At 44.3% G+C, this 25,349-nt stretch overlaps 1 protein-coding gene across 1 annotated transcript in view; it reads right to left on the bottom strand.

Moving 5' to 3' along the window:
* Nucleotides 1-5,246: 5,246 nt before the first annotated feature.
* Nucleotides 5,247-25,349, bottom strand: part of LOC124594062 (macrophage mannose receptor 1-like) — a 36,750-nt gene continuing 16,647 nt past the window's right edge. Inside the window, exons 4-5 of the mRNA XM_047132412.1 lie at nucleotides 18,758-19,144; nucleotides 5,247-6,688 (exon numbers count right to left, since the gene is read on the bottom strand). Of these exons, the coding sequence (XP_046988368.1) occupies nucleotides 6,522-6,688; nucleotides 18,758-19,144 (554 nt within the window). The 3' untranslated portion in view covers nucleotides 5,247-6,521. The remainder of the gene's footprint in view (nucleotides 6,689-18,757; nucleotides 19,145-25,349) is intronic.

The raw sequence follows: 25,349 nt of genomic DNA, 5'->3' as shown, positions 1-25,349 counted from the left end.
CCAGATGAACCAAGGGACTACCAAGAGCGTGTTCTCAGCGACCTACAGCGGAGGTTGCTGTGTGCGGGACACCGCAGCATACGCACGGTCTGTGCACCCGTGCTGAGTGCTGTTCATCAACAACAAGGGCTGGAATTTGCACGCCTGTACCGCAGCTGGACATCCACTGAGGGGTGAAAGGTGGCCTTTACAGATAAATCAGGTTTCATGCTCCATCGCACAGATGGTCGGTTCAGTGTACGGCCCTGCAACGATCGTCGGAAGAGTCCAGGAGGAAGATGAAACTGTATGGCCTGGGGAATGTCTTAGTGGTTTCTCCTGGGTGTCTCGGTATGTGGAAGGCACAGTGGATAACCACAAGTATGCATGTATCGTTGCGGACCCTGTCCACGCCTATTTGCAATTTGTTATCCCTCAACGCGATATCATCTACTTACAAGGCAAGGCAACGTGTCACACAGTACGCAGTTGCAATCTTTGCCGCGTACATGGAACGTGTGCCTTACGTTAACTGTATTATTAAGACCTGTTTGAAACAAATTTACTATCGTTCTGATACTCATGAAGAAATGTATGATGTAATGTCATACTGTAATAAATATAGTATTATGGATTTCTTGCTTTCATTGGTGTCGACCATAGAAACCTCTTTGTTTCTTATCATAATGAATCAATTATTTATTGAACATAGGAATACTCAGTTCTGAACGAGTGAAATACTTAAGTAGATATTTATCTGTGGTACGTAATCATTAAAGCAGTTATTACTCATTCTCTTGTCTGCTGTGAATCTTTAGTAATGAACTCTAGTTTTTGTAATAATTAGTGACAACCTTGAGCGCCTGCAGTTCGATTTGTTTGACCATTTTAGTCCAATAGCCACGGTCATTGTGCTATTGAACATAGAATTTCATTAAATATTACTGCCTGCACGACACGAGAAGGACGTTCCGTTCGCAAATTAAGTAGTGGCTTGCTTACTTTAGGCCGTTCGCGCCAAGGATCCTCAGCCGTAGAACCTAACGCAGCTGGCGACGTCGCTGCAGTCTGTATGGCTCCGCATCCCAGTCGGTGGCTTCAAGAACCTCACTGACTGCCCTCCTGCACGTCTGAACTGCAAAAGCCAGTTATTCCGGCTTTTTACAGGTGGTTACATTACTGTGACTGGACCGTGTAAAATCTTTTACCATTAATGCTACCACAGCCTAATGATCTCCGATTCCCTCTAAGTAAACTGATTTAAAAAGTATAGATCTGATGTTACCAGGAGGTCTAAGTCGGTCCCCTCACGATTTGCTTCTCTGGCTACTCGAAGTAATTTTTGTACAAGACATTCAGAATAATGTTAAACGAATAGTTGTCTCTAGCATCCATTTCTGTCACATGCCTCTCCTATTCTGTAGCTGTTTAGTTGAAGTACCCCCTATTATAACAGCTTGATCAGGGAAATTATTCACGAAATTCCGTGAGTACTCCATGAAGCGCTCTGGCAGTACAGCTCCAGCCGCAAGTGGTTTGTGAAAGCATCAGGGTGCCATTTTTTAACTCACCTTTGGTTCTTAACTACACCGAGAATCTCACTAGATATTATTGAACTCTTCACTACAATAAATACGGCGCCGCCATTGACGTTTAACGAATCCATACGATAATTGTTCTTGCCCGTACTTCCTGTTACTGAAAATCTTTCTCTTCTTCATAACAACTGAGCATTATTACATTTATTAAGCAATAATAACTCTACGGCTCTACCACGGACGCATCTTCAGTTTATTAAAGTCATATTTGCCATTTCTGTTTCCGATCTGCGAGGACGCACATTCTTTGAGAATAATGTGGCTGATCTCTCTGCGATTTCGGCAAGCATTTCATCACTTGAAACGTCCCCTTTAGAAAAATTTATACAAGTGACTGTGCTTAACCTGACACACAATATTTTGTTAGCGCAACGCAATCTGACTTTCAAAATTCCCTACAAAAGAATGGCCCTGACTAACATTAAACTATACCTTTCACAAATCACTTACCTCACAAAAATCTTCGCTGCTCAAGCTACTGCAATACAGCGAGCGCCACTACTGCCAGCTAAATAAAAGATTCAAACTATGGGAGGCACTAACTACTGATAGGGATAGTTAGCAAATGAAAGATATTAATAGAGAACAAACAATGTATTTACCTTGATATCATCATATATAAATATAGCAGTTCATGACAAATTTCAAAACTCCGCCATCTCTCTCCCCACATCCACCACTGCTGGCGGCTCACCTCCAACATACTTCTTATTCCTCATATACGGTAGCATCATCATATTGATCATAAACATATCTCAACAGCATAGTACACATCGTCGTCGTAATAATATCATAACATCTCAGTCAATTCTCAAAATCGTCGTAGCTTCCTCCAATAATTAAAAAAATTCTCTGCTCATGTCAAAAGTGTCATCTGCCTCAAACGTACTTTAAAAATCATGAATCCATATAGTGGCGCTCGCTGTATTGCAGTAGCTTGAGCAGCGAAGATTTTTGTGAGGTAAGTGATTTGTGAAAGGTATAGTTTAATGTTAGTCAGGGCCATTCTTTTGTAGGGAATTTTGAAAGTCAGATCGCGTTGCGCTAACAAAATATTGTGTGTCAGGTTAAGCACAGTCACTTGTAGAAATTTTTCTAAAGGGGACGTTTCACACTAATCGCAAGGGAGGTTTCTCTAACCTAATAAACCCTCATGTGCGCCATACCTACTCTGCTACCTTATTAACCGCGTCTTGCGTGTAGTGCACCACTGACCTATTTTATAAGGGAGGAGGGTTGTACGACTTTTCACCCGATAGCAGTAGTCGAGAAATTAGCGTCTGATGTCGTCGCAGAATCTGTATTAAACGTTTCACTTTGCTCCAAACCAGAAGAGCACGATCCTATCTGGGTACTATGTTACAAATAATTTAACCTGTTCCCCCGCATCCGATGATGGGTGCTTTCACCAAGTCAGCAAACCGCTGAAAGGAGCGGAAGGTGGTGACTGAAGCCCAGCCGACGTGATCCACGACTGCAGCCAGTTGCACCTAGCTGTGCGTTCACCAGCTGCCTTCCAGGAGGCATCTTGGACGAGACCTCCCGGCAGACATTCCGAGAGCACACAGGCAACCTTTCCCGACATGCATGCTGTTTCCCTGAGGGGCTATATTACCTGCCTTACGTTGGGGCTCACAATTACTAGCATACTCACTCTCTAAACTTGTCCGTAATGGGAAGGAAAATCAGCCACTGCCCCAAGTGGCAACTTGCACTGGTTCATATTTTTATGGGCACTGGGTGGTACCTCGTACCTGTCGCTAAGGCGTGAGAAGCTAGTTGTACTGTCAGTTCGAACTTTCGCCTTTGACCCAGAGATGAGCGAAACGACCATTGTCCGCCACTCTCTCTTGAGTGAAGGCAAACCGGTCAGGCGGTGCACGTCGTACGGCGTAGTGACAACGGGTTACCAGGGTTTTCCGACGGCATCAAAGGTGTCTCAGGTTTTATCAGTCGTGTACCGATGTCGTTGCAGCTTTGAGCTGTAATCAAAAGCACGTCGGCCATGGCGAAGTCAGCTTCCAGACGTTTACGGACAGCGGGAAATTCTCCCTGTGTCCGCAGAGATCGAGTAAAACATTACCCATATCGTACTGTGTAAAATAAAATATGCAGAGAGAGAGAATTTGGATAAAGCATATTTGTACCGTCAGCTATACTTATTTGCTTCCGGCCTCGATTGCTACAGTCATCGGAGAAAAACATTGTACATCAAGGGGTCAACCATACATTTCCATTATATATCTCATATTAATGTAGAGCATTTATAATTGTCATAATAGTCTGTCTTAGCACAGTTCATATTAACACTCCGTGTGATTGAACTATTACGGAAGCGCACATTTGGTGTTAACACCTCAATCTGTGGAGTAATCACAAAATGTACACTACAGTAATTGTGCCAAGAAATAGTGTTTTAACATTGACTGTGTTACGACGATTATGAAAATTACATGTGTTTTATATTTGTTTGGCTTATATACGAGTATGACGGAAATGTATGGTTGATTCGTTGACGCAAAATGTTATTCTCCTTGAAGACGATTGTAACAATCGAAACATTTTACCAATATATTTAGTAGCTGTAGACAATCACCTGCGGAAAGCTCTACAGACAAGACGGCCACGATTAACTGAGAAACAACAATCGGACCCTGGCTAGAGATCAAATTACACGACTGTGGCGCTACTCAACTTGGGATGCTCACATAATATAAAAGAGAAGGATACACAAAAACTGGGATCGGCACTTTAAATTTCTGTCACTCTACACTAAGGCAGCAAAATCCGCAAGCTCTTCAAACTGTAATAATGACACTGCTAAAAACAGATGTATGAATAGTTACTTTTCACTGGAAAGTGAGCTTACACAAAAGCTAATACACGAAATAACTACGTATGCTCTTACAAAGTGTGAAGAAACACTGGTCAGATAAATAAAAGGGCAAGTAACATTCACTTCTTCGTGAAAGCTTGCGAGAGAAACAAACTGCTGCTCGCCGCTCCTCTCCACTGGGTGCCTGGATCTAGACAGGTGCATCGACAGATACAGGGGAATGTAATGTCTCTAATACGAGTATTGCACTACACCTGGTGTTCGTATGAGTGTTTGGTAACAGAATTACAGAGGACTGCATGCTCTGCCATGTATATAAAAATAAATAATCATTCACATAAAGTAAAATAACATGTAAATATTGCACTATATGTTGTCTTTGTTCCTCTTAATTTCTTTACGTAAATTCATACATTGTTTCTACCATCAAACAGAGTATTTAATTTTATTTCTGTGAAAAAATGATACTCTCTTTATAACTCTCTTTATAACTAGATGCCGTAGCATGTCACTGACGCTATGAGGCTCGGCGTTAGTTAACTACCTGGTGGGACCGCCATCAGTCAGTTCGACCGATGACGTTTATCTTTCTTTTTTCTTCAGTTTAACTTGTTAAATTAATTCAGCACGGTGTTTTTAAATGTCACTAGTGTATTTTTTCAACCTTATGTTGTTTAATACATTGTGTTCTGCTTATATTTTTCTATAACATCTATAATTAACTAAAGAAGAAACAATCGCAGTAAAGAACACAACCTAAATACAATATTCACAAAACTAGACTGTATTACGAAACTTACAAATACAAATAAACATGTAATTATAAAATGACTCGCTATCAGTCAAAGCCCCAAACAGGCTATAAACATATATGTATTAGGAAATACAAGGAAAAATGTTCATTAACTTCTGTGGCAAATACGAGAAAATAACATTGTCTGTGACATGTTTTCAGTCAAAGCCACCATCTTTATCAAAACACTTTGCACACCCCTACTGCACACTTCCCACACGTGGCCCACGTATGAAATTCTTGCATCGCACATACGGATTTTTAGTTTTGTTTGGATCTTTGCATCCTCCTGTCTGGCAGGTGTTCCTCACTGGTACCTTACTTATTTCAGTGGTCACAGTGAATTTATGAACAGGCACTTTCGTTGATGATAGATACAAAGAGAAGATTTCTTCTACTAAACTGGAAAGAAACAGTCACCAGCTAACTTTTCCTCCTGTTGTCTCCCTGTAAAGGTTCCGTGCGCTGATTCCGGCAAGATCTAGCACATTGAAAACAATGTGCAGAGGCCATCTGCGGCAGCCATATTGTACAGTGTACAGACGAGACATCTGGTCCAGATTATTAGTTCAAAATTTTATGGAATTGTAGATGTTCATCTGAATGAAAACACCGATGCACCATAACAATGAGGGACACTAAACTTCTACACACCACAACAACAGATTGGCAGAGCAGAGCAACTAAAGTATGTCCACCGTTCCACTAAATAAAGTAAAATGTAAAGAAAAACAGGGATCGAGACCACAACAATGAAATAGAATAAGCTATGCGGAAGTAAAAATCCATCATTGCGCTTTTTAGAAGCACGAAACCTAAAAAAATATCACACTGGTCAAATCGACCGGCTGCCATCCTAATTTCTGCAAATCGTTCAGCTTTCGTAACAGATGTTTGTCTTTTACAGAAATTGTAAATCACCAAAGTATACTAAAGCTCATGAAATACAGTCCCCCTAAATTAATACTTACGGTGTTTATTCATTTTTAAACTATTAAACAACACTCACCGGTCACATTGACCTGCACGGTTCTTCCAGTTTTAAGCGTTGGTCAGATATGATCATTTATTTAGTAGTCACTGTGGCGTAGTGAAGGAAAAAGTGTGTCCTCTTCGGTTATAATGGAATTTTATTTCCAATTTTCATTGTGGAAGATCGTTGAACACGAGATACTATCGGGAACGTAGTTTCCCCCGCGAATGTATGTTCACAAATAGGTCCATTCCTCTGAAGAGTACACGGTCTCTCCGGAGAGACCGTTTGTGCGCGGCTGTGAGAAGCCGCGTCTGGCTGGTGACGGAACGGACACGGCGGTCACGGCAGCCACTCGCAGACGTAGCGCAGCGGCAGCTCGCAGGACACGTCGGCCAGGAAGCCGTGCGAGTGCAGCGCCACGCAGTCCTCGCCGGCGCCACCTCCGCCCCCGTCGTCCGGCTGCCCGGGCAGCCAGTCGTGGAACTCCAAGTCCGACAGGCGCTCATCTACAACAGACGTCGTCATTTCGCCCGTGTTTAAAATGCTGCAACAGCTTCATAATTAACTCTTTTGGTCAAATTCCACGAATAATAACAAAAAGTTCGCCCTGTGTCGAGGATCCGTGCTTCCTAACTCAAGTCTCACAGGTGTTACACATGTTAACTGTGACTCCCATGCTTTATTGGTCAAGTACAAAATTAGTATTTCATAGAGTGGGAACATCTATGACGTGAGCGCTCATATGCGCGAAACGTAATTTTCGCAGCCTATTTACACTCTCTCTGAAGTCTGACTGGTACAGCGTTCGTCTTACCTACAAGTGTCCTTAGGGCTTCGACTGTTGTTACGTCGCTAGTACTGCCAAATCCTATTCAAAAATATCTTGATTTTGTACAGGTGATTGTCATCTTATCAATTTGCAACTGACCTCTTGACTGGACTTGAGTAAAAGCTTAGAAAAGACAAATAAAACATAATTTTACCTTTTTTTATAACAGTGCTACAACTCAGATGTGATATTTATTTTATTGGAAGGAAGACTAATCAGTGGTACTTTGCTGTTTTGTACTGCATCTTATCGTATTGTATCGCTGATACCTTACTTTCGTCAATTATGCTTCTATGACTACGAAATGGTTTCCTAGACCGTAAAAGTGTGAATGTTACGAAACATTTGTAGAGAGCTATTCGGAAAGCAGGTGGCGAAATGGAAACGACAGGGAAAAAGACGATGAAGCTCTGCATAGATGTGTTTGGCAGTGTCCCGAGTATGCCTGTCGATCGGGTCACATCGCTCTTCTCAGTTTTGAGCACACAGTGACCACGTAAAGATGCCTAGAACAATAATGTCTCTTATATGAATGTATCGTCTCTGTTCTTTAGCACATGTCACCGTAACTGATTCTCCTCGATCGGCAATGAATTCGCCATCTGCTGTGGTGATGCACAGATACGTTCGACCTCCTGAGGGAACCTCAAAAGTAGCGGGCATAGAGAACACGGAAGGGGATCGAGAATATGATGCGCTAGTTGATAGTCGGGGGCCGCTGGGGGGGGGGGGGGGGGGGGCTACCAAGGTAGTCCGCAAAGTTGCCACATACACATTGTCCAGGTGGGGCAGTGGTTAACACAGCTGCCAAGCAAGCAGCAGATCCTGGCTTCCAATCCCTGTCCAGCAGACATTTTCATTCGTTGCCGCTGATTCCGCATATAGTCCCGATGCAGCTGACATCAACAGTTCCTTCACATTTCTTTCCTTTATCCCTCCACCTTCTGTTTACATAACATACTGAAGCACCAAAGAAACTGGTGTAGGCATGCGTATTCAAACAGAGAGATATGTAAACAGGCAGAATACGGCGCTGCGGTCGGCAACGCCTATATAAGACAACAAATGTCTGGCGCAGTTGTTACATCGGTTACTGCTGCTACAATGATAGATTATCAAGATTTAAGTGAGTTTGAACGTGATGTTATAGTCAGAGCACGAGCGATGAGACACAGCATCTCCGAGGTAGAGAATGAAGTGGGGATTTTCCCAAACGACCATTTTTCGAGTGTTCCTTGAATATCAGGAATCCGATAAAACATCAAATCTCCGACATTGCTGCGATGGAAAAGATCCTGCAAGAACTGGACCAACCATGACTGAAGAGGATCGTTCAGCGTGACAAAATTGAATCCTTCAGCAAATTTCTGCAGATTTCAATACTGGGCCATCAAGTGTCAGAGTGCGAACCATTCAAGGGAACGTCATCGATATCGGCTTTCGGAGCGTAAGGTCCACTCTTGTACCCTTGGTGAATACACGACACAAACCTATACACCTCGCTTGGACCGGTCAACACCGACATTGGATTCTTGACGACTGGAAACATGTTGCCTGGTCAGACGAGTCTCGTTACATATTGCATCAAGCGGATGGACGTGTACGGGTATGGAAACAACCTCTTAAATCCATGGACCCTGCATGTCTGCAGGGGACTGTTTATGCTGGTGGAGACTCTGTAACGGTGTGCGGTGTGTGCAGTTGAAGTGATACGGTACCTCTGATACATCTAGAAACGAACCTGACATGTAACAAGTACTTAATCACACTGTCTGATCACCTGCATCCATTCATGTCCATTGTGCATTCCAACTGACAGGAGGACAATGCGACACCCCACACGTCCAGAATTGCTACAGAGCGGCTCCAGGAACACTCTTATGAGTTTAAACACAACAGCTGGCCACCAAACTCCCAATACATAAACATTACTGAGCGAATATGGGATGCTTTGAAATGTGCTGTTCAGAAGAGATCTCCAACCCCTCGTACTTTTACGTATTTATGGACAGCCCTGCAGGATTCATTGTGTCAATTCCCTCCAGCACTACTTTAGACATCAATCGAGTCCCACTGCGTGCTCGTGGGGGCTCTAAACGATATTAGGCAGGTGTACCAGTTTCTTTGGCTCTTCAGGGTGTTATCTCTCGTCAAGTATGGATGTCCGCTGAGAGGTTTCGCCTGATATCATGCAACCCCACATAACGCAACTCTTATAAATTTCCTTCTTCATGACAATTCTCGTCCGCACATTGCAGGGGCAATGAAGTCACCCGTGCAACGTTTTCGTTTGGATTTGTGTGATCTGCCACCATACTGCCCGGACATGAGTTTTTCTGATGTTCACCTCTGCTCACATGAACCGTTGACTTTGATACAGAGAACGAACTTCAGATGAGCATAGAGAATTGGCGGGAAGCACAGACGGCTACCTTTTGTGATCACGGCATTGGGAAGTTGGTACAATGCTACGACCGATATCTAAGTCTGAGAGGTGACAATGTGTCGAAGTAGTTGGGATATATAGCAAAATGTTGCAAATAACATTTTTGATTTTCACTGTGGTGCCCATTTCACAACTGATCGGACCTTACTTTCCGAATATCCTTCGTAATTTAGATGTAAGATCTGCAGCAAATCAGCGATTCAACAAACTTTAAAATACTTTTTAGGGACATAGCTCTTCCGTCTTTACAAACTGACACAGTCTTCACTCATCCTCAGAGGAACTAAAATACTGCTCGCACATAATCATTTGCCACGTAGCAGATATCACCAGCATAATTTCCTAGTTCAGAGCGATATGGAGCAGTAGTTAGCACACTAGCCTAGTATTTGGAGGACGGCGGTTGAATTCCGCATCCGGTCATCCAGATTTGGGTTTTCCGTGATTTGTCTAAATCTTTCCAGACAAATGAGTGGCTCATTTGAAGATGCAGAGCAGAGTTCCCTCCCCTCCCTTGACACAATCAGAAATTGTACTTCGTCTCTAATGACCTCAGTATCGACAAAACGTTAAACCCAACCCTCCTTCCATTAGTTTCCTATTGTATCTATCGTAAAATAAGCCTAATTGCTTGAAGATCTCTGCAATCCGAAGGAAACGATTTAGGCTGTCATATATGGGTCTTACCCGCACGTGAAAATAATGTTCAGGTACGTGGTGGAACGCTAGGCTATTAGAGCGCCGACAGGTCTCGTAATTCCATCCGGAATAGGAGATCCATACTTTATAAAGAGTTGAAGGCGAAGGAGACCTATGTAAGTGGTGAAATAAATAGTATTTTGTGGACCTGAATGCATGTTTTCCTATATTTCTTACTTTATCAAAATGGTAATCATATTTGGCTTCCTTTCTCCCACCAGTACTTCCATAATGACAGAGTTGCGTATCTTAGATTCTGTGTCTTGTACACATAGTCGCTGAGCAAAGATGTTGTGATGCGTCATTCAGTCAGTGTTTTGGATAATCATAACTGGGGAACCTGTCGGAGCTGTGACGAGCTAGTAGAGTGAACGGCCATTTCTTAAAAGGCAGGTGGAAAGGTATGCTTGTCATTTCGATGCTGATTGTTAAATTAATTGTTCTGTTTCAAGATTTATTTTGTGTGATGAACGATGTGTTATGCCGAGGCAGGGATAACTGTTCGCATTTGAAGATTTAATTGGTCTTTGAAATTGCGGTTGTGGATGGCTGGTTGCGGTCGGGACCTGAAGATTGTCGAAACTGGTAGCATGTGTTAAGAGGATTAAACGACTTTCAATTCCAATACAGCAGTTGGTTTTGTTACCATTATTCAAATACTGAACGCAGTAGAAGTGCAGTTCTCGGAAAATAAAATGGATTGCACCATGTGAGGGTGCAGGGATGATGTCACGGTCTGAAATGACTGTAAATTATATCTGACATGTTGCCTGTCTCGGCTAATGTTGAATCAGTGCAATTCCTGAAAGAAAGGATATAGCGGAGACATGGCTTAGCCACAGCCTGGGGGATGTTTCCAGAATGAGATTTTCACTCTGCAGCGGAGTGTGCGCTGATATGAAGTTCTGCAAGTTTCGCAGGAGAGCTTCTGTAAAGTTTGGAAGGTAGGAGACGAGATACTGGCAGAAGTAAAGCTCTGAGTATCGGGCGTGAGTCATGCTTCGGTAGCTCAGATGGTAGAGCAATTGCCCGCGAAAGGCCAAGGTCCCGAGTTCGAGTCTCGGTCGGGCACACAGTTTTAATCTGCAAGGAAGTTTCATATCAGCGCACACACCGCTGCAGAGTGAAAATCTCATTCTGGAAACTTATGGCATCATTCGTCAGGTAAACTCATCCATCACGCCAAGATTGTACCATACCGTGTGGGAAAAACCTATTTTTAATCATCCTCAGCCGCGCGGGATTAGCCCAGCGGTCTAAGGGCTGCAGTCATGGACTGTGCTGCTGGTCCCGGCGGAGGTTCGAGTCCTCCATCGGGCATGGGTGTGTGTGTTTGTCCTTCGGATAATTTAGGTTAAGCAGTGTGTAAGCTTAGGGGCTGATGACCTTAGTAGTTAAGCCCCATAAGATTTCACACACACATTTTTTAATGATCCTCAGGTCAAAAACCGTATAAAAAGCAAAATAAATCATCTATTAATTGTCCTGGGGCCAAAAACTGCATAAAAAGCGAAATGACATCGGTTTGTAATTGTCTTGAGACGAAAGCAGTTCAGTATTCTGTTCACGATTTTCTGCCACAAGTTGATATCGAGAATCTGCATGTTCCCCAACAGACAGAAGTGTCTTGGGAACCACGTTCAGAATGCACTACGCAAAGCGTAAATTGAATTTAGTAGCATTCCTGATTGGAGCACTGAACTCGACATCTCTCAGGTAACCCCACAGCCGGAAGTAATACAGGTTGAGATCAAATGACCTGGACGGCTGGGCAATAGGGAAATGAAGGCTGATAATTCTAGCATTCTAGAGGAAAAATAAAGAAATGGCAAAAAGTAGGAAATTGATGAGGCGGGGCCCCGGTAAACTGAAACAACCATAAGTTGTTGAGAGTGCTAAATGCAGCGTTAGGTAACGATAGACAAGAACAGGGGAAAGGAATGCAGTAGAACACGAATGGATGGCTTCTAGAGATGAAACAGTGAAGGCAGCAGATGATCAAATTGACCTAGTTGAAAATTTTGGATAACACAGGAAATATTGAACTTAGCTGATGAAAGGAGAGATTATAAAATTGCAGTTAATGAAGCAAGCGAAAAGGAATACAAAAGTCTAAAAAATTAGATTGGCAGGAAGTGCAAAATAGCTAAGCAGAAATGGCTAGAGGTCAGATGTAAGGGTTCAGAAGTGTATATCACCAAGCGAAAAATAAGTACCGCCTACAGGAAAATTAAATGGGCTTCAGAGAAAAAGAAGCACCTGTATGAATGTGAAGATGTCAGATGGAATACAGATCCTAAACAAAGAAGGGAAAGCTGAAATATGGTAGGAGTATGTAGCAGGTCTACACAAGGGAGAAGAACTTGAATGCAGTATTATAGAAATAGAAGACGACTTAAATGAAAATGGGATGGAAGATGTGATACTGCGAAAAGAATTAGAGTACTGAAAGACCTATGTCGAAAGAAGGCCCGGAGGTAGACAACATTCCGTCAGAACTACTGACAGCCTTGGGAGAGCCAGCCAAGACAAAACTCTTCCACCTGGTGTGCAAGACGTATGAGACAAGCGGAATACCCTGAGACGTCAAGACCAATATAATAATTCCAATTCCAAAGAAAACAGGTGCTGACAGACTGAATATACCGAACTACCAGTTTAATACATCATGGTTGACAATGTTAATTGGAGTACTGACTTTGAAATTCTGGAGGTAGCAGGGGTAAACATGGTGAGCAAAAAGCTATTTATATCTTGGACAAAAACCAGACAGCAGTTATGAGTGTTGAGGGGCACGAAAGAAAAGCAGTGGTTGAGTAGGGAGTGAGACAGGTTTGTAGACTATCGCCGATGTTATTCAATATATACCCTGGGCAAACAATACAGGAAACCTAAGAAATATTTGGAATTAAAGTCCAGAGAGAAGAAATAAGAAATTTCGTATTTGCCGAGGACATTGTAATTCTATCAGGGACAGCAAAGGACTTCGAAGAGCAGTTGAGCGGAATGGACGGTTTCTTGAAAATAGAGTATGAGACGAACATTAACAAAAGCAGAACTAGGATAATGCAATGCAATCGAATTAAATGAGATTATGGAACGAGTCACTTAAAATAGTTGATAAGTTTTGATATTTGGGCAGCCAAATAACTGATAATGGCTGAAGTAAAGAGGATATGGATTGTAGACTATGATTTGCAAGAAAAGTATTTCAGAAGACGAAAGACTTGTTAACATCGAAAATAGATTCAAGCGTAAGGAAGTTTCTTCTGAAAGTATGTGCATGGGCTGGATGAGCCTTGTTGGCTCGGTCTATGTTTTTTACATGACTGCCTCCTAGTGCGATCCGCCTCTGTCTAGTCGCCAGGTAGCGCTTCGGTCGCCTGTTAGTTGAGTCTTCGTTTGTAGTTCCTTGGAGTAGCTTGTTGACCACACCGGAAGTCAGTCTGTCGGAGTCACGAGAGAGCGAGAGAGAGACAAGAGGCCCATGTGACGTACGTGAGCTGCTCACGGAGCTTACGGGCGCACTATTGTCTATGCGGCCGGTGGTCGGTAAGATGTGTTGGCCGGCAATGCTTGGGCCCAGTGTCGACGCAGCCCGTTTACCCTGGATTAACCTCGCATAGTTGCTGATATGGGTGTCGGAATGCTGTTCATTTTCTGGTGCCGTCTGTTCTGCCAGTTGGGGGTAAGATACTTGTTACTAGATTGACATATGTTCTCCCATGTTGAAATGGCTCCCGCTACGCTAGATTACCTGTGGCTCTCCATGTCTCTGTCTCAAGTGTTACATTCGTCCATTGGTGCTTCTGTTTGAAATTATCTGAGTGCTATATTTGTGTGTTTTAAAGTTTATTTTCATTACATGTCAGTTGCGCTTGAAATTAACTGCAATATGTTCTAGACCGCCACGTATATTAGTGGCTACTGAGGTCGAAACTGAGTCTTCAAAATGGTTCAAATGCCTCTGAGCACTATGGGACTTAACTGCTGAGGTCATCATCCCCTAGAACTTAGAACTACTTAAACCTAACTAACCTAAGGACATCACACACACCCATGCCCGAGGCAGGATTCGAACCTGTGACTGTAGAAGTCGCGCGGCTCCAGGCTGTAGCGCCTAGAACCGCTCGGCCACCGCGGCCGGCGAAATTGAGTCTTATTTGTGTAGGAAGTTGTAACTTCCCTGCCTCATGTAGTAACTATAAAACTACCTACTGCTGTGGCAAGTAAACGCCAGCTGTCCAGTGAATCTTGGCTCATTTGGATAATTAAGTTCCGTAACTCTTGTGAGATTTTGCCCCTCTCAAGGAAATTAATATTTATTGTTTTAAATATAATTACTGTTGTAGTAGTTTGAGTGTTAGCTCTCAAGCCACTTGAGATAATGTGTCTGAGCACTGTGTGATTTCCTGGTTATTAAATTAACTTGTCAAATTTTGACAGTAATCGGTTAATCCGTTTAGTAGTTTTTAGTGTAAAATTCTTGCTGTTATACGTAAGATTTGGTTGGGACTTGAGGCCACGCCCACATTGAGTTTCTTGTGTAGATGTGAACATTCTCATATGTTCTACGATTATTATGTACGAATTACATGTTTGCTTGTTTGCTCTCGGCCGAGCTGTTCGTAGCGTTTGGAGGCGCTCCCCTGGGGTGTTATCTGTTTTTGGTACCGTTTCAACAGATGATTGTTATTTTTTGAAGTAACAAATGACTTTTGATAAATGGGTTGCATCTTTCCCATACTCGTTTAGTTGTTTCTTCACCCTGGGGCGTCTACTGAAAATTTCAATGGAGGGAGCCATGTAAGGAAGTGAAACATGTACGATAGACTAGACAAGAAGGTATTATAAGCTTCTGAAAAGTGTAAAGAGTGAACAATGCTGAATATTACATGGATAGATCAATTAACTACAGGGGAGCTAATCAACAGAACTGGGGAGAAAAGAAATTTAGGGCACAACCTTGCTACAGGGAGTCTGTTGATAGGACCCACTTTGAGACATTAAAGGATCACCAGTTTAGTAGTGGAGGGCAGTGGGGGTAAAAATCACGGGAACACGAGGAGATGAATACAATGAGCAAATTCAGGAGGATGTGGGTTGCAGTAGTTATTCGAAAATGAGTCTTGCACAGGACAGAGGAGCATGGAGAGCAGCATCAAATCAGTCCTCGGACTGAAGATTACAACAACAATTTTAGCATTTGGAAATGCCTCTGCAGCTGCCATTTCTACTGGCTGTGCAATGTGCGAAGGATCACCATCTTGTATAAAAAAGATCCTACCCACTCACACAAGCTGTTGAAGGGTTAGAATGACGTTGGTGCTCAAAAGACTGTCAAAGTTTACGAGAGACGCTACAGGTAATAAGACCAGCAGAATTCATCTCCTCAAAAAATGTGGCCCCACGATAAACGATACCGTCAAACCGCACCACACAGTCACCTCTGCAGAACGAAGCGTTACCGACTGATGTGCGAGCAAACTTTCCGTTTCCCATTACTGCGTATTGATTTTCTTGAAGGGGGAAATGGGCTTCGTCTGTCCACAGAATGTTCCATCGCCACAGAGATCCACATGAGAGCAAGAAATTCCACAGAGAACGTTTGTCTTGCTGGCAGGTTGGCAGGAAGCAACTCATGAACAAGGGTGTTTTTCATAAACAGCAATGCAGGATGTTTCGCAGGTATTTGCGACGTTCGGGCAATTCGTCGTGCATTGCATATTAGCACATTACCTCTCAATCCCCCGAGCAGTGCTTTGGCCACTGCTTTCCTCCGTCTGTCACACTGAAGTTAGTCATTCTCTCCACACCCTTAGTAGGCATCGGACCAGTGCCTTTTTCATATTCTTGAGTAACCGGAACTTCTCTAGGGCTATTGGTGCATAGTCACCGTTCTTGTGGAAGAGCTTTACCGGCAGCGCGCGAAACTTTATGGAGATTGTGATGTTGATCCTCTCGGATCCAGACTGAGGAAAAGCCGTGTGCCACGCGTCTGATGGTGCACATTCCAATTCTTACAGCGCCATCTATTGGTAAAATTTTCGAAATTTTTTTATTTTCGTTCCATGACGTTTCCCCGAGTCAATAATATGCTCCCATTCTGAGCAGTGGTTTCTTCCTAGAGCGTTTGGAAATTGGAAATTTAACTGTGGACACCTTGTATATTACCCTTCTTTCCCTATACCTTCCTCGTATTTTCTTAGAATTTCAAATACCTTGCACCACTTGATGAACGTTTCTTCTAGATCCTGTGAGGGTGTCTTTTTCTCGAGCCTTTGCTTCACTATCAAGCGCAATGTGAGAACTTCCCCAATGTGAGAAATGCCTCTCTGATGCTTTTAACTTTGATAAAACCAAACTGACCGTCATCCAACAGGTCTTCAGTTTCCTTTTTCGTTCTTCTGTACACTACGCTTGTTAGCAACTTTCATGCATGAGCTGCTGAGGCGACTTTTAGATAGTTTTCATACTTACCTGCCCTTCTTATCTCGAGTACTCTGTGTATGATATTTTTACAAAACTCTGATGGTATTTCTTCAGACTCATAGGTTCTACAGGCCAACCGGAGTGATTTAGGTATCCCTTTGCCCAATGACTTAAGAAGTTCCGAAGGGATGTTGTCTGCCCCTCTGCCTTATTTGATGGCATGTTTTCCAAAGCTCTGTCAGACGCTAGCATTGGATCAGGTAGTCTCCATATGCCCCTCTTTTCAGAGAAGGTTGCGGGACTCGGCTGTTAACGTCAAATCATACACCGTTCAACTGTCTAATTTCCAGACTCTTATTTTATTGGGCTACCAGTTTCAGCGTTATATTGCGCCATCTTCAGGCCTCTTGACCAACGTGCAGGTTCTGGTCAAAGTAAGGACCAGCATTCAAAGACTGCGATCTGTTTATCTCTGTTTGAAGTAATCGGTGTATCATGCAGAAATTTACAGATACCACTCTTTGAATGATGGCTATATATCGACCGGAATCGAGGTTGCAATCTTCCTACACGTCGGTCAGGAGGCCTGAAGATGGCTTAATACACTACTGGCCATTAAAATTACTACACAACGAAGATGACGAGCTACAGACATGAAATTTAATCGACAGGAAGAAGATGGTGTGATACGCAAATGATTCGCTTTTCAGAGCATTCACAAAGGTTGGTGCCGGTAGCGACATCTACAACGAGCTGACATGACGAAAGTTTCCCACAGATTTCTCATACACAAACAGCAGTTGACCGGCGTTGCCTGGTGAAACGTTGTTGTGATGCCTCGTGTAAGGAGGAGAAATGTGTACCAACACGTTTCCGACTTTTTTATAAAGGTCGGATTGTAGCTTATCGCGATTGCGGTTTATCGTATCGCGACATTGCTGCTCACGTTGGTCGATATCCAATGACTGTTAGCAGAATATGGAATCGGTGGGTTCAGGAGGGTAATACGGAACGCCGTGCTGGATCCAGACAGCATCGTCTAACTAGCAGTCGAGATGACAGGCATCTTATCCGCATGGCTGTAACGGATCGTGCAGCCACGTCTCGATCCCTGAGTCAACAGATGGGGAAGTTTGCAAGACAACCACCATCTGCACGAACAGCTCTACGACGTATGCAGCAGCATGGACTATCAGCTCGCAGACCATGGCTGCGGTTACCCTCGACGCAGCATCACAGACAGGAGCGCCTGCGATGGTGTACTCAATGACGAACCTGGGGGCACGAATGGGATACCGTCATTTTTACAGATGAATCCAGGTTCTGTTTACAGCATCATGATGGTCGAATCCGTGTTTGGCGACATCGCGGTGAACGCAAATTGGAATTGTGTATTCCTCATCGCCCTAGTGGCGTATCACCCGGCGTGATGGTATGGGGTGCCATTGGTTACACGTCTCGGTCACCTCTTGTTCGCATTGAAGGCACTTTGAACAGAAGACGTTACATTTCAGATGTGTTACGACCCATGGCTCTACCCTTCATTCGATGCCTGCGAAACCCTACATTTCAGCAAGATAATGCACGACCGCACGTTGGCCATCCTGTATGGGCCTTTCTGGATACAGAAAATGTTCGACTGCTGCCCTGGCAAGATCTCTCACCAACTGAAAACGTCTGGTCAGTGGTGGCCGAGCAACTGGCTCGTCACAATACCCCAGTCACTACTCTTGATGAACTGTGGTATCGTGTTGAAGCTGCATGCACAGCTATATCTGTACACGCCATCCAAGCTCTGTTTGACTCAATGCCTAGGCGTATCAATTCCGTTATTACGGCCAGAGTTGGTTGCTCTGGGTACTGATTTTTCAGGTTATATGCACCCGAATTCCGTGAAAATGTAATCACATGTCAGTTCTAGTAAAATATATTTGACTAATGAATACCCGTTAATCATCTGCATTTCTTCTTGGTGTAGCAATTTTAATGGCCAGTAGCGTATATCGCCGAAACTGGCAGCCCGATAAAATAACAGTTTGGAAATCAGACGGATGAAAGGTGTTTGATTTGATATTATTGTATCCGACACGTCTTCCAGTCTACTCGATTCAAGCAAGAGTGGAAAACCGCAGAGTGACGGATCGCGTGAGGTTCGCGGTGCCGTCTCACCCGTGCTGGTGACGAAGACTCCCTCGTCATCGCGGTCGTTGACGTCGACCAGCATGTCGCCGCTGTCGACGGGCACGTGCCGCAGGAGCGCCTCCACGCGGTCCCTGGTGTCCGGCACGAAGAGCGCCGCCCCGTCGGCGGCACACGCGTCGGCGGCGGCCTCGTAGGGGCGGCGGTCTTCGCTGAGGCGCAGGAAGGTGCCCGCGCCGGCCGCCAGCGAGTAGCCAGGGGGCGGCGGCGCCCGCAGCCGCCACTCGCACAGGTACTGCAGCGTCTCCTCGCAGCCGCGGTCGTTGACTCCGCCATCCCGGTTCCACGCCAAGCAGTCCTCGTTGCCGCCCGCGTTGTTGGGTTCGTAAGTCCTCCAGCGTACGTCCAATGGCTTACCTGAGAACAACCAGTATGCCGCGTGTTGTTGACCTGGTCATAAAAGACACTTAAAATCTTGACGCGGCAAGGTATAACCGTCATCAACTTACGTTGCTAATTAATGGTGTACGTGTAGACCGGGTCACAAGAAATGTCGTGACAGACAGTACAGAGAGTTTCGACGGTCTGTTGTTAACGTTATTACTTGTCGGCTACGACAATGAGACAGAGTGCCATTGCAGATGATTACTGGTTACGCTTTCAAACTTCCTTAATGTTATTACAAGGTAATATGTAAATAATTGAGGGAACAATACGACATGAGAAGAAGTAGCCTTTTCCCGTTCCAGAATGAAATTTCCACTCTGATATGGAACTGTGAGGACGGGGCGTGAGTCGTGCTTGAGTAGCTCAGATGTAGGAGCGCTTGCCCGCGAAAGGCAAAGGCCCCGAGTTCGAGTCTCGGTCCGGCACACAGTTTTAATCTGCCAGGAAGTTTCAGCCTTTTCCCTTTGCTTGGATAACAAGACATGACATGTGTGAATCTGACCCAACCATCGCTTCAATACGTCGTTATTGCAAAACGCAAATACGAATTAATTACGGAAGAATGGGTGGTGATAGAAAATGACACGGGAGGAAGCTCAGCTTAGAGATTCGGGAAATGCACGAACACGGGAAACAATACTCACTGTACGAGTCGTCTTACAGGACACAAGGGGCATTCAAATGAAAACGATAGAAATGGGAAAAAAATGCACAAGCGCGATTACGAATCTCGCACTTTGGTTTCCGTACAGACTTATTTATGTAAACGTAGTTCACCCATTCTGACGCCCGAGTAAATTAATGATTTTTGCTTTTTATCGACATTGACGCTCTCAAGATGTAGGTTCCAGGTATTCCAAGTCATTCGACAACGTTTTAATTTCAAGTTTGAAGTCAGATGACAGATAACAAAAGAAATGTTTTTATCGCCTGATGTAATTACGAATTAATAATTTTACGATTTATTTGTCGTCTTGTACCGTGAAACCTTGGTTTTGCCGAGTTTCAGGATTCTATGTCAACGAGAAGTTTCCTATTGCTTTCAGTGAGTGAGTTTGCGGGAATCAAAATATGAGATTGACGTTTCTCGTTTTGAGATGACAGAAGGAACGATGTTTTATTTGCTAAGAATGTTCTAAAGCCAAGATGGGATAAATATTTCTTTACTTAAACAACCGGTTTCGACAGACATTGGTATCATTCACCGGTCTTAAGGAATCTTTTTCTTATGTAACGCGTTCAGCTTCCCAGGGAAACTACAATACCCTGCCGAAATTTCGCTGGGAGGCCCTACATCCTCCATCGCATGTCGATCTCTCCTCATAGGGTTTCCATGTTTATGGAGCCCTGAAGGAATACATTCGTGGTCGTCGATATGCTTCGGACGAAGAGGTGAATGCGTGGGTACAATCATGGTTCCGTAGGCAACCGCAAACACTTTTCCGTGGTGGCATTCTTTGTTTTGTGTCAAAGTGGGATAAATATACACTGGTGTCAGAAATTAAGGCAACAAACAGAAATTTTGCAAGGTTGCATTTATTTTGCCACAAAACAGTATAATCAGGTGATAGTGAACAAGAAACAGTATAGAGAATACACAACCTAAACAAGTGCAACATACATAACGGCAGACAAAATTGTTCTTCGTTTATTTCAACTTAACGGATTTACACACATTTCGACAACTGGTTAATGCGCTCAGTATGGGGTGTGATCAGCTCTGGCAGCAATACGGGCCTGACAAACGACGGGACATGATGTGAATGATCCCAGCATTCTCAAGTTGACGTAATAACGCGCATTCCTCCTGCAGCGCTACTAGCAAGTCTTTAAGAGTGGTTGGTGGGTGCTGACGTGATGAAACACATGTCCCTTGTGCGTCCCAGACGATCACAACGGGATTCAAATGGGGAGAGCTAGCAGGTCATGCCATGCTTCCAATACCTTCTGTTTCCATGAAAACATCAACGACACGTGCGTTATGAGGTCGACCATTATCGTCCAGCAGTACCAAGTCTGGGCCCACAGCATCTTGCAACAACCGCAGATTAGGTCCCAATATCTCGTCACGACACATGACAGCAGTTAAACTTTGCCAATTTAACCGTACAATTTCATGAAAATGTGTTCGAGTGGTCAACATAACCCCTGTTCACACTATTAGGGATCATCCTCGATATCAGTCTCTTACCATAAAGTCTTAGCCCCGAAATCGTGTTCCACGTTGCCGCAAGATGCAAATACTGTTTTAAAGGTCGAGTAGTCCCTCGTTATGAATTACCATTAGTTTTTCAATCACAGATCTTTGAATCTCGGTTAGCTCTATTCGCTCGACGGATCCAATGTTGAGATCCAGTTTCTCGACTTGATTTCCGAAAGCCTTCGACAAAGCCACACCATCTTCTTGGAAACGAAATAAGAGCATACGGCCTGTTAAGCTAGACGGAAGAATTCGTAACAAACGGATATCGGTGCTGTGATTTCGAAATTCCGAGAACCCGCTTTGTAGTGCAAGTCAAGAACCACATCACTTCTTCAGAATACAAGTGGCAAAAATACTTTTTAACCATCGAGTAAGAAAATACTTGAGGAGTTACGACAGATGTTTCCTGCAGGCTGGTGTTACGTGGAATAGGAAAGGAGACGTACTGGGAAGTGGCACGGTTCAACGTCCCGTCGAAACCAAGACCACCAGAGGAGAAACATCACTTCTGCGAGAAACTATAAAGGTGAGAGAGAACAGGTCTGTCGCAGCTCGCTTTAAGGCGTCATCACTGCAACCCTTAAAATACACTCCTGGAAATGGAAAAAAGAACACATTGACACCGGTGTGTCAGACCCACCATACTTGCTCCGGACACTGCGAGAGGGCTGTACAAGCAATGATCACACGCACGGCACAGCGGACACACCAGGAACCGCGGTGTTGGCCGTCGAATGGCGCTAGCTGCGCAGCATTTGTGCACCGCCGCCGTCAGTGTCAGCCAGTTTGCCGTGGCATACGGAGCTCCATCGCAGTCTTTAACACTGGTAGCATGCCGCGACAGCGTGGACGTGAACCGTATGTGCAGTTGACGGACTTTGAGCGAGGGCGTATAGTGGGCATGCGGGAGGCCGGGTGGACGTACCGCCGAATTGCTCAACACGTGGGGCATGAGGTCTCCACAGTACATCGATGTTGTCGCCAGTGGTCGGCGGAAGGTGCACGTGCCCGTCGACCTGGGACCGGACCGCAGCGACGCACGGATGCACGCCAAGACCGTAGGATCCTACGCAGTGCCGTAGGGGACCGCACCATCACTTCCCAGCAAATTAGGGACACTGTTGCTCCTGGGGTATCGGCGAGGACCATTCGCAACCGTCTCCATGAAGCTGGACTACGGTCCCGCACACCGTTAGGCCGTCTTCCGCTCACGCCCCAACATCGTGCAGCCCGCCTCCAGTGGTGTCGCGACAGGCGTGAATGGAGGGACGAATGGAGACGTGTCGTCTTCAGCGATGAGAGTCGCTTCTGCCTTGGTGCCGATGATGGTCGTATGCGTGTTTGGCGCCGTGCAGGTGAGCGCCACAATCAGGACTGCATACGACCGAGGCACACAGGGCCAACACCCGGCATCATGGTGTGGGGACCGATCTCCTACACTGGCCGTACACCACTGGTGATCGTCGAGGGGACACTGAATAGTGCACGGTACATCCAAACCGTCATCGAACCGATCGTTCTACCATTCCTAGACCGGCAAGTGAACTTGCTGTTCCAACAGGACAGTGGTTGTCCGCATGTATCCCGTGCCACCCAACGTGCTCTAGAAGGTGTAAGTCAACTACCCTGGCCAGCTAGATCTCCGGATCTGTCCCCCATTGAGCATGTTTGGGACTGGATGAAGCGTCGTCTCACGCGGTCTGCACGTCCAGCACGAACGCAGGTCCAACTGAGGCGCCAGGTGGAAATGGCATGGCAAGCCGTTCCACAGGACTACGTCCAGCATCTCTACGATCGTCTCCATGGGAGAATAGCAGCCTGCATTGCTGCGAAAGGTGGATATACACTGTACTAGTGCCGACATTGTGCATGCTCTGTTGCCTGTGTCTATGTGCCTGTGGTTCTGTCAGTGTTATCATGTGATGTATCTGACCCCAGGAATGTGTCAATAAAGTTTCCCCTTCCTGGGACAATGAATTCACGGTGTTCTTATTTCAATTTCCAGGAGTGTATTTAGGAAATATGCATTGAGTCTGTGTGACGATTACTTCTAAGTAAAGACTCACGTTTTCTCAACACCACAGTGCTCCGTAAAAAGATTTACGTTGAATCGTTATAGAGTTTATAGCAGCAGTAACGATGTTCTACCGATACGACAGTCCGTGTTTAACGAAATACGCACAAATAGAGGGTGTTGTACTCTGCCCATCAGAGGTTTTGTACAGCGTTGTCGGTGTGCCATGATAGTAAGCAAGACGAGGAGTGGTTTGAATCTCCCCATTAGCTTTTATTATTCATTTTTGCCTATTTATTTATTTATTTCTTTAACCTGATATGATGAGCGCTATCAGATCCTCGCTTACATCGGGCCACGGTTTCACACATATAGCACCTTTAACAGTTTTCATGTTACAAATAATATAAAAATGATCAGTGTCTACAGTGAAGTTGTGAATAAATGATACTGCTATGAACTAACAAAGTTAATATTTCAGTACTTGTGCTACTGCTGCCACTAACAGTAATAAGAGTAATAATAATAACAATAATGGCAATAATAACAAAAATAATAGTGGAAGACATAAAAAGACTTTACACGTGTACAAAATACCAATTTTCTGATATAGCAAGTAGTGGGGAAAGGAACTTCCTAATATTCTTTTCCCAGTCTGTAAAGTAACAGGAGCATAAATCATGGTAGAAAATGCTTTGATAAACACCAACATGATCATTTGACAGCGGTAAGACATTATCGACACTGCCTTCCAACTAAATTAGAAGAAGGTAACAACAGCTATTTCATACCGGCTTAATTTGCGGCTTATGTTTCAAGTCTTCTCCTGTTACCGTCTGCTGGGTTCGGAGTTAATGAATACAGCAAATAAAGATATCAAATGACTCGCATATTTTGACACATAAGCCTTAAACACACATTCATGTTGAGAGTTAAGTCTGGAGGAGGAACAATATTTGTCCTTAAGTTATACGTCTATTTGATAGTTTATATCCAATGTGTCTGGTATGTAAAAGGAATTTCTTTAAATTTCCGAACGGTGCTTTGTGTGTCGTTGCTAATACAAGAAATAGGTTTACTTTAAGTGGAAACACTACATGGTGTAATAAAAGGGTATGGTTAAACTTCAAGGAAACACTTGTCACACGTACAGGCACAAAATGTGTTATCTAGACATGGGTCCGGAAACGCTTCATTTCGATGGTAGAGCTAATTTACTACTTCACTGAACGACCACATAAATCTTGGGAAGCCCACAGAAACCGAACGTACCAGCTGAGCCGCGCAGGCTCGCATCGATCAATCGATCGCTAGATTGCGCTGGCGGTGCACGATTTTTGGCGGTTCTCTACGCGACGAGCTTCGACTGGCACGAAGCAGGACAGTTAGAATTTGCGGGCCGAATTCAAAGGAACACGTGCTGGACGAGAGGCAGGCTTACCTCCGCTGTCTGGAACTGAGAGCAAACGGCTCTTGCAGAGCACAGACTTCATCCCGCGAAGACGGTACTTTTGGTTCGCTGTGCTGGCAATGGGACTCTGAAAATTTGCCTGTGCCGAGCGTGTGGAGATTTTGAGTAATACGTCGCTACACATTCTTCAAGTATTTTAGTGAGGATCCTTCTGTGGCCTCTGCGCTTTGTTTCGTAGGGCTGCGACTAAGTGTCTACTTCCTGAAAGGTCTGCTGTGTTTGTTGATTACGGGGCTCGCTGCTAAAGGCCAGAAGTTCATCTTAATGGTAGCAACTCTGTTTCAGTACAAAAGTTAGTCGCAACTGCTGGTGAAATATTTGTAAGTTGCGTATTACAGAGCTATTGGAGGTTCATTAAACAGAACTGGCTGTTTAAATTTGTCATATTTCAATTGGCTTACCGTGCACCATGTGGGCTGAACTGTGTGTTGTTCTTTCTTTTAAATACAGTGAACTCTAAGTTAATTAGAGAGTCTATCACTGTAAT

This window comes from Schistocerca americana, chromosome 2 (genome assembly GCF_021461395.2).
Source record: "Schistocerca americana isolate TAMUIC-IGC-003095 chromosome 2, iqSchAmer2.1, whole genome shotgun sequence".
Classification (NCBI taxonomy): domain Eukaryota; kingdom Metazoa; phylum Arthropoda; class Insecta; order Orthoptera; family Acrididae; genus Schistocerca; species Schistocerca americana.
Note: the sequence above shows the minus strand (reverse complement) of the source record. Positions and strands in the feature narration are given on the sequence as shown.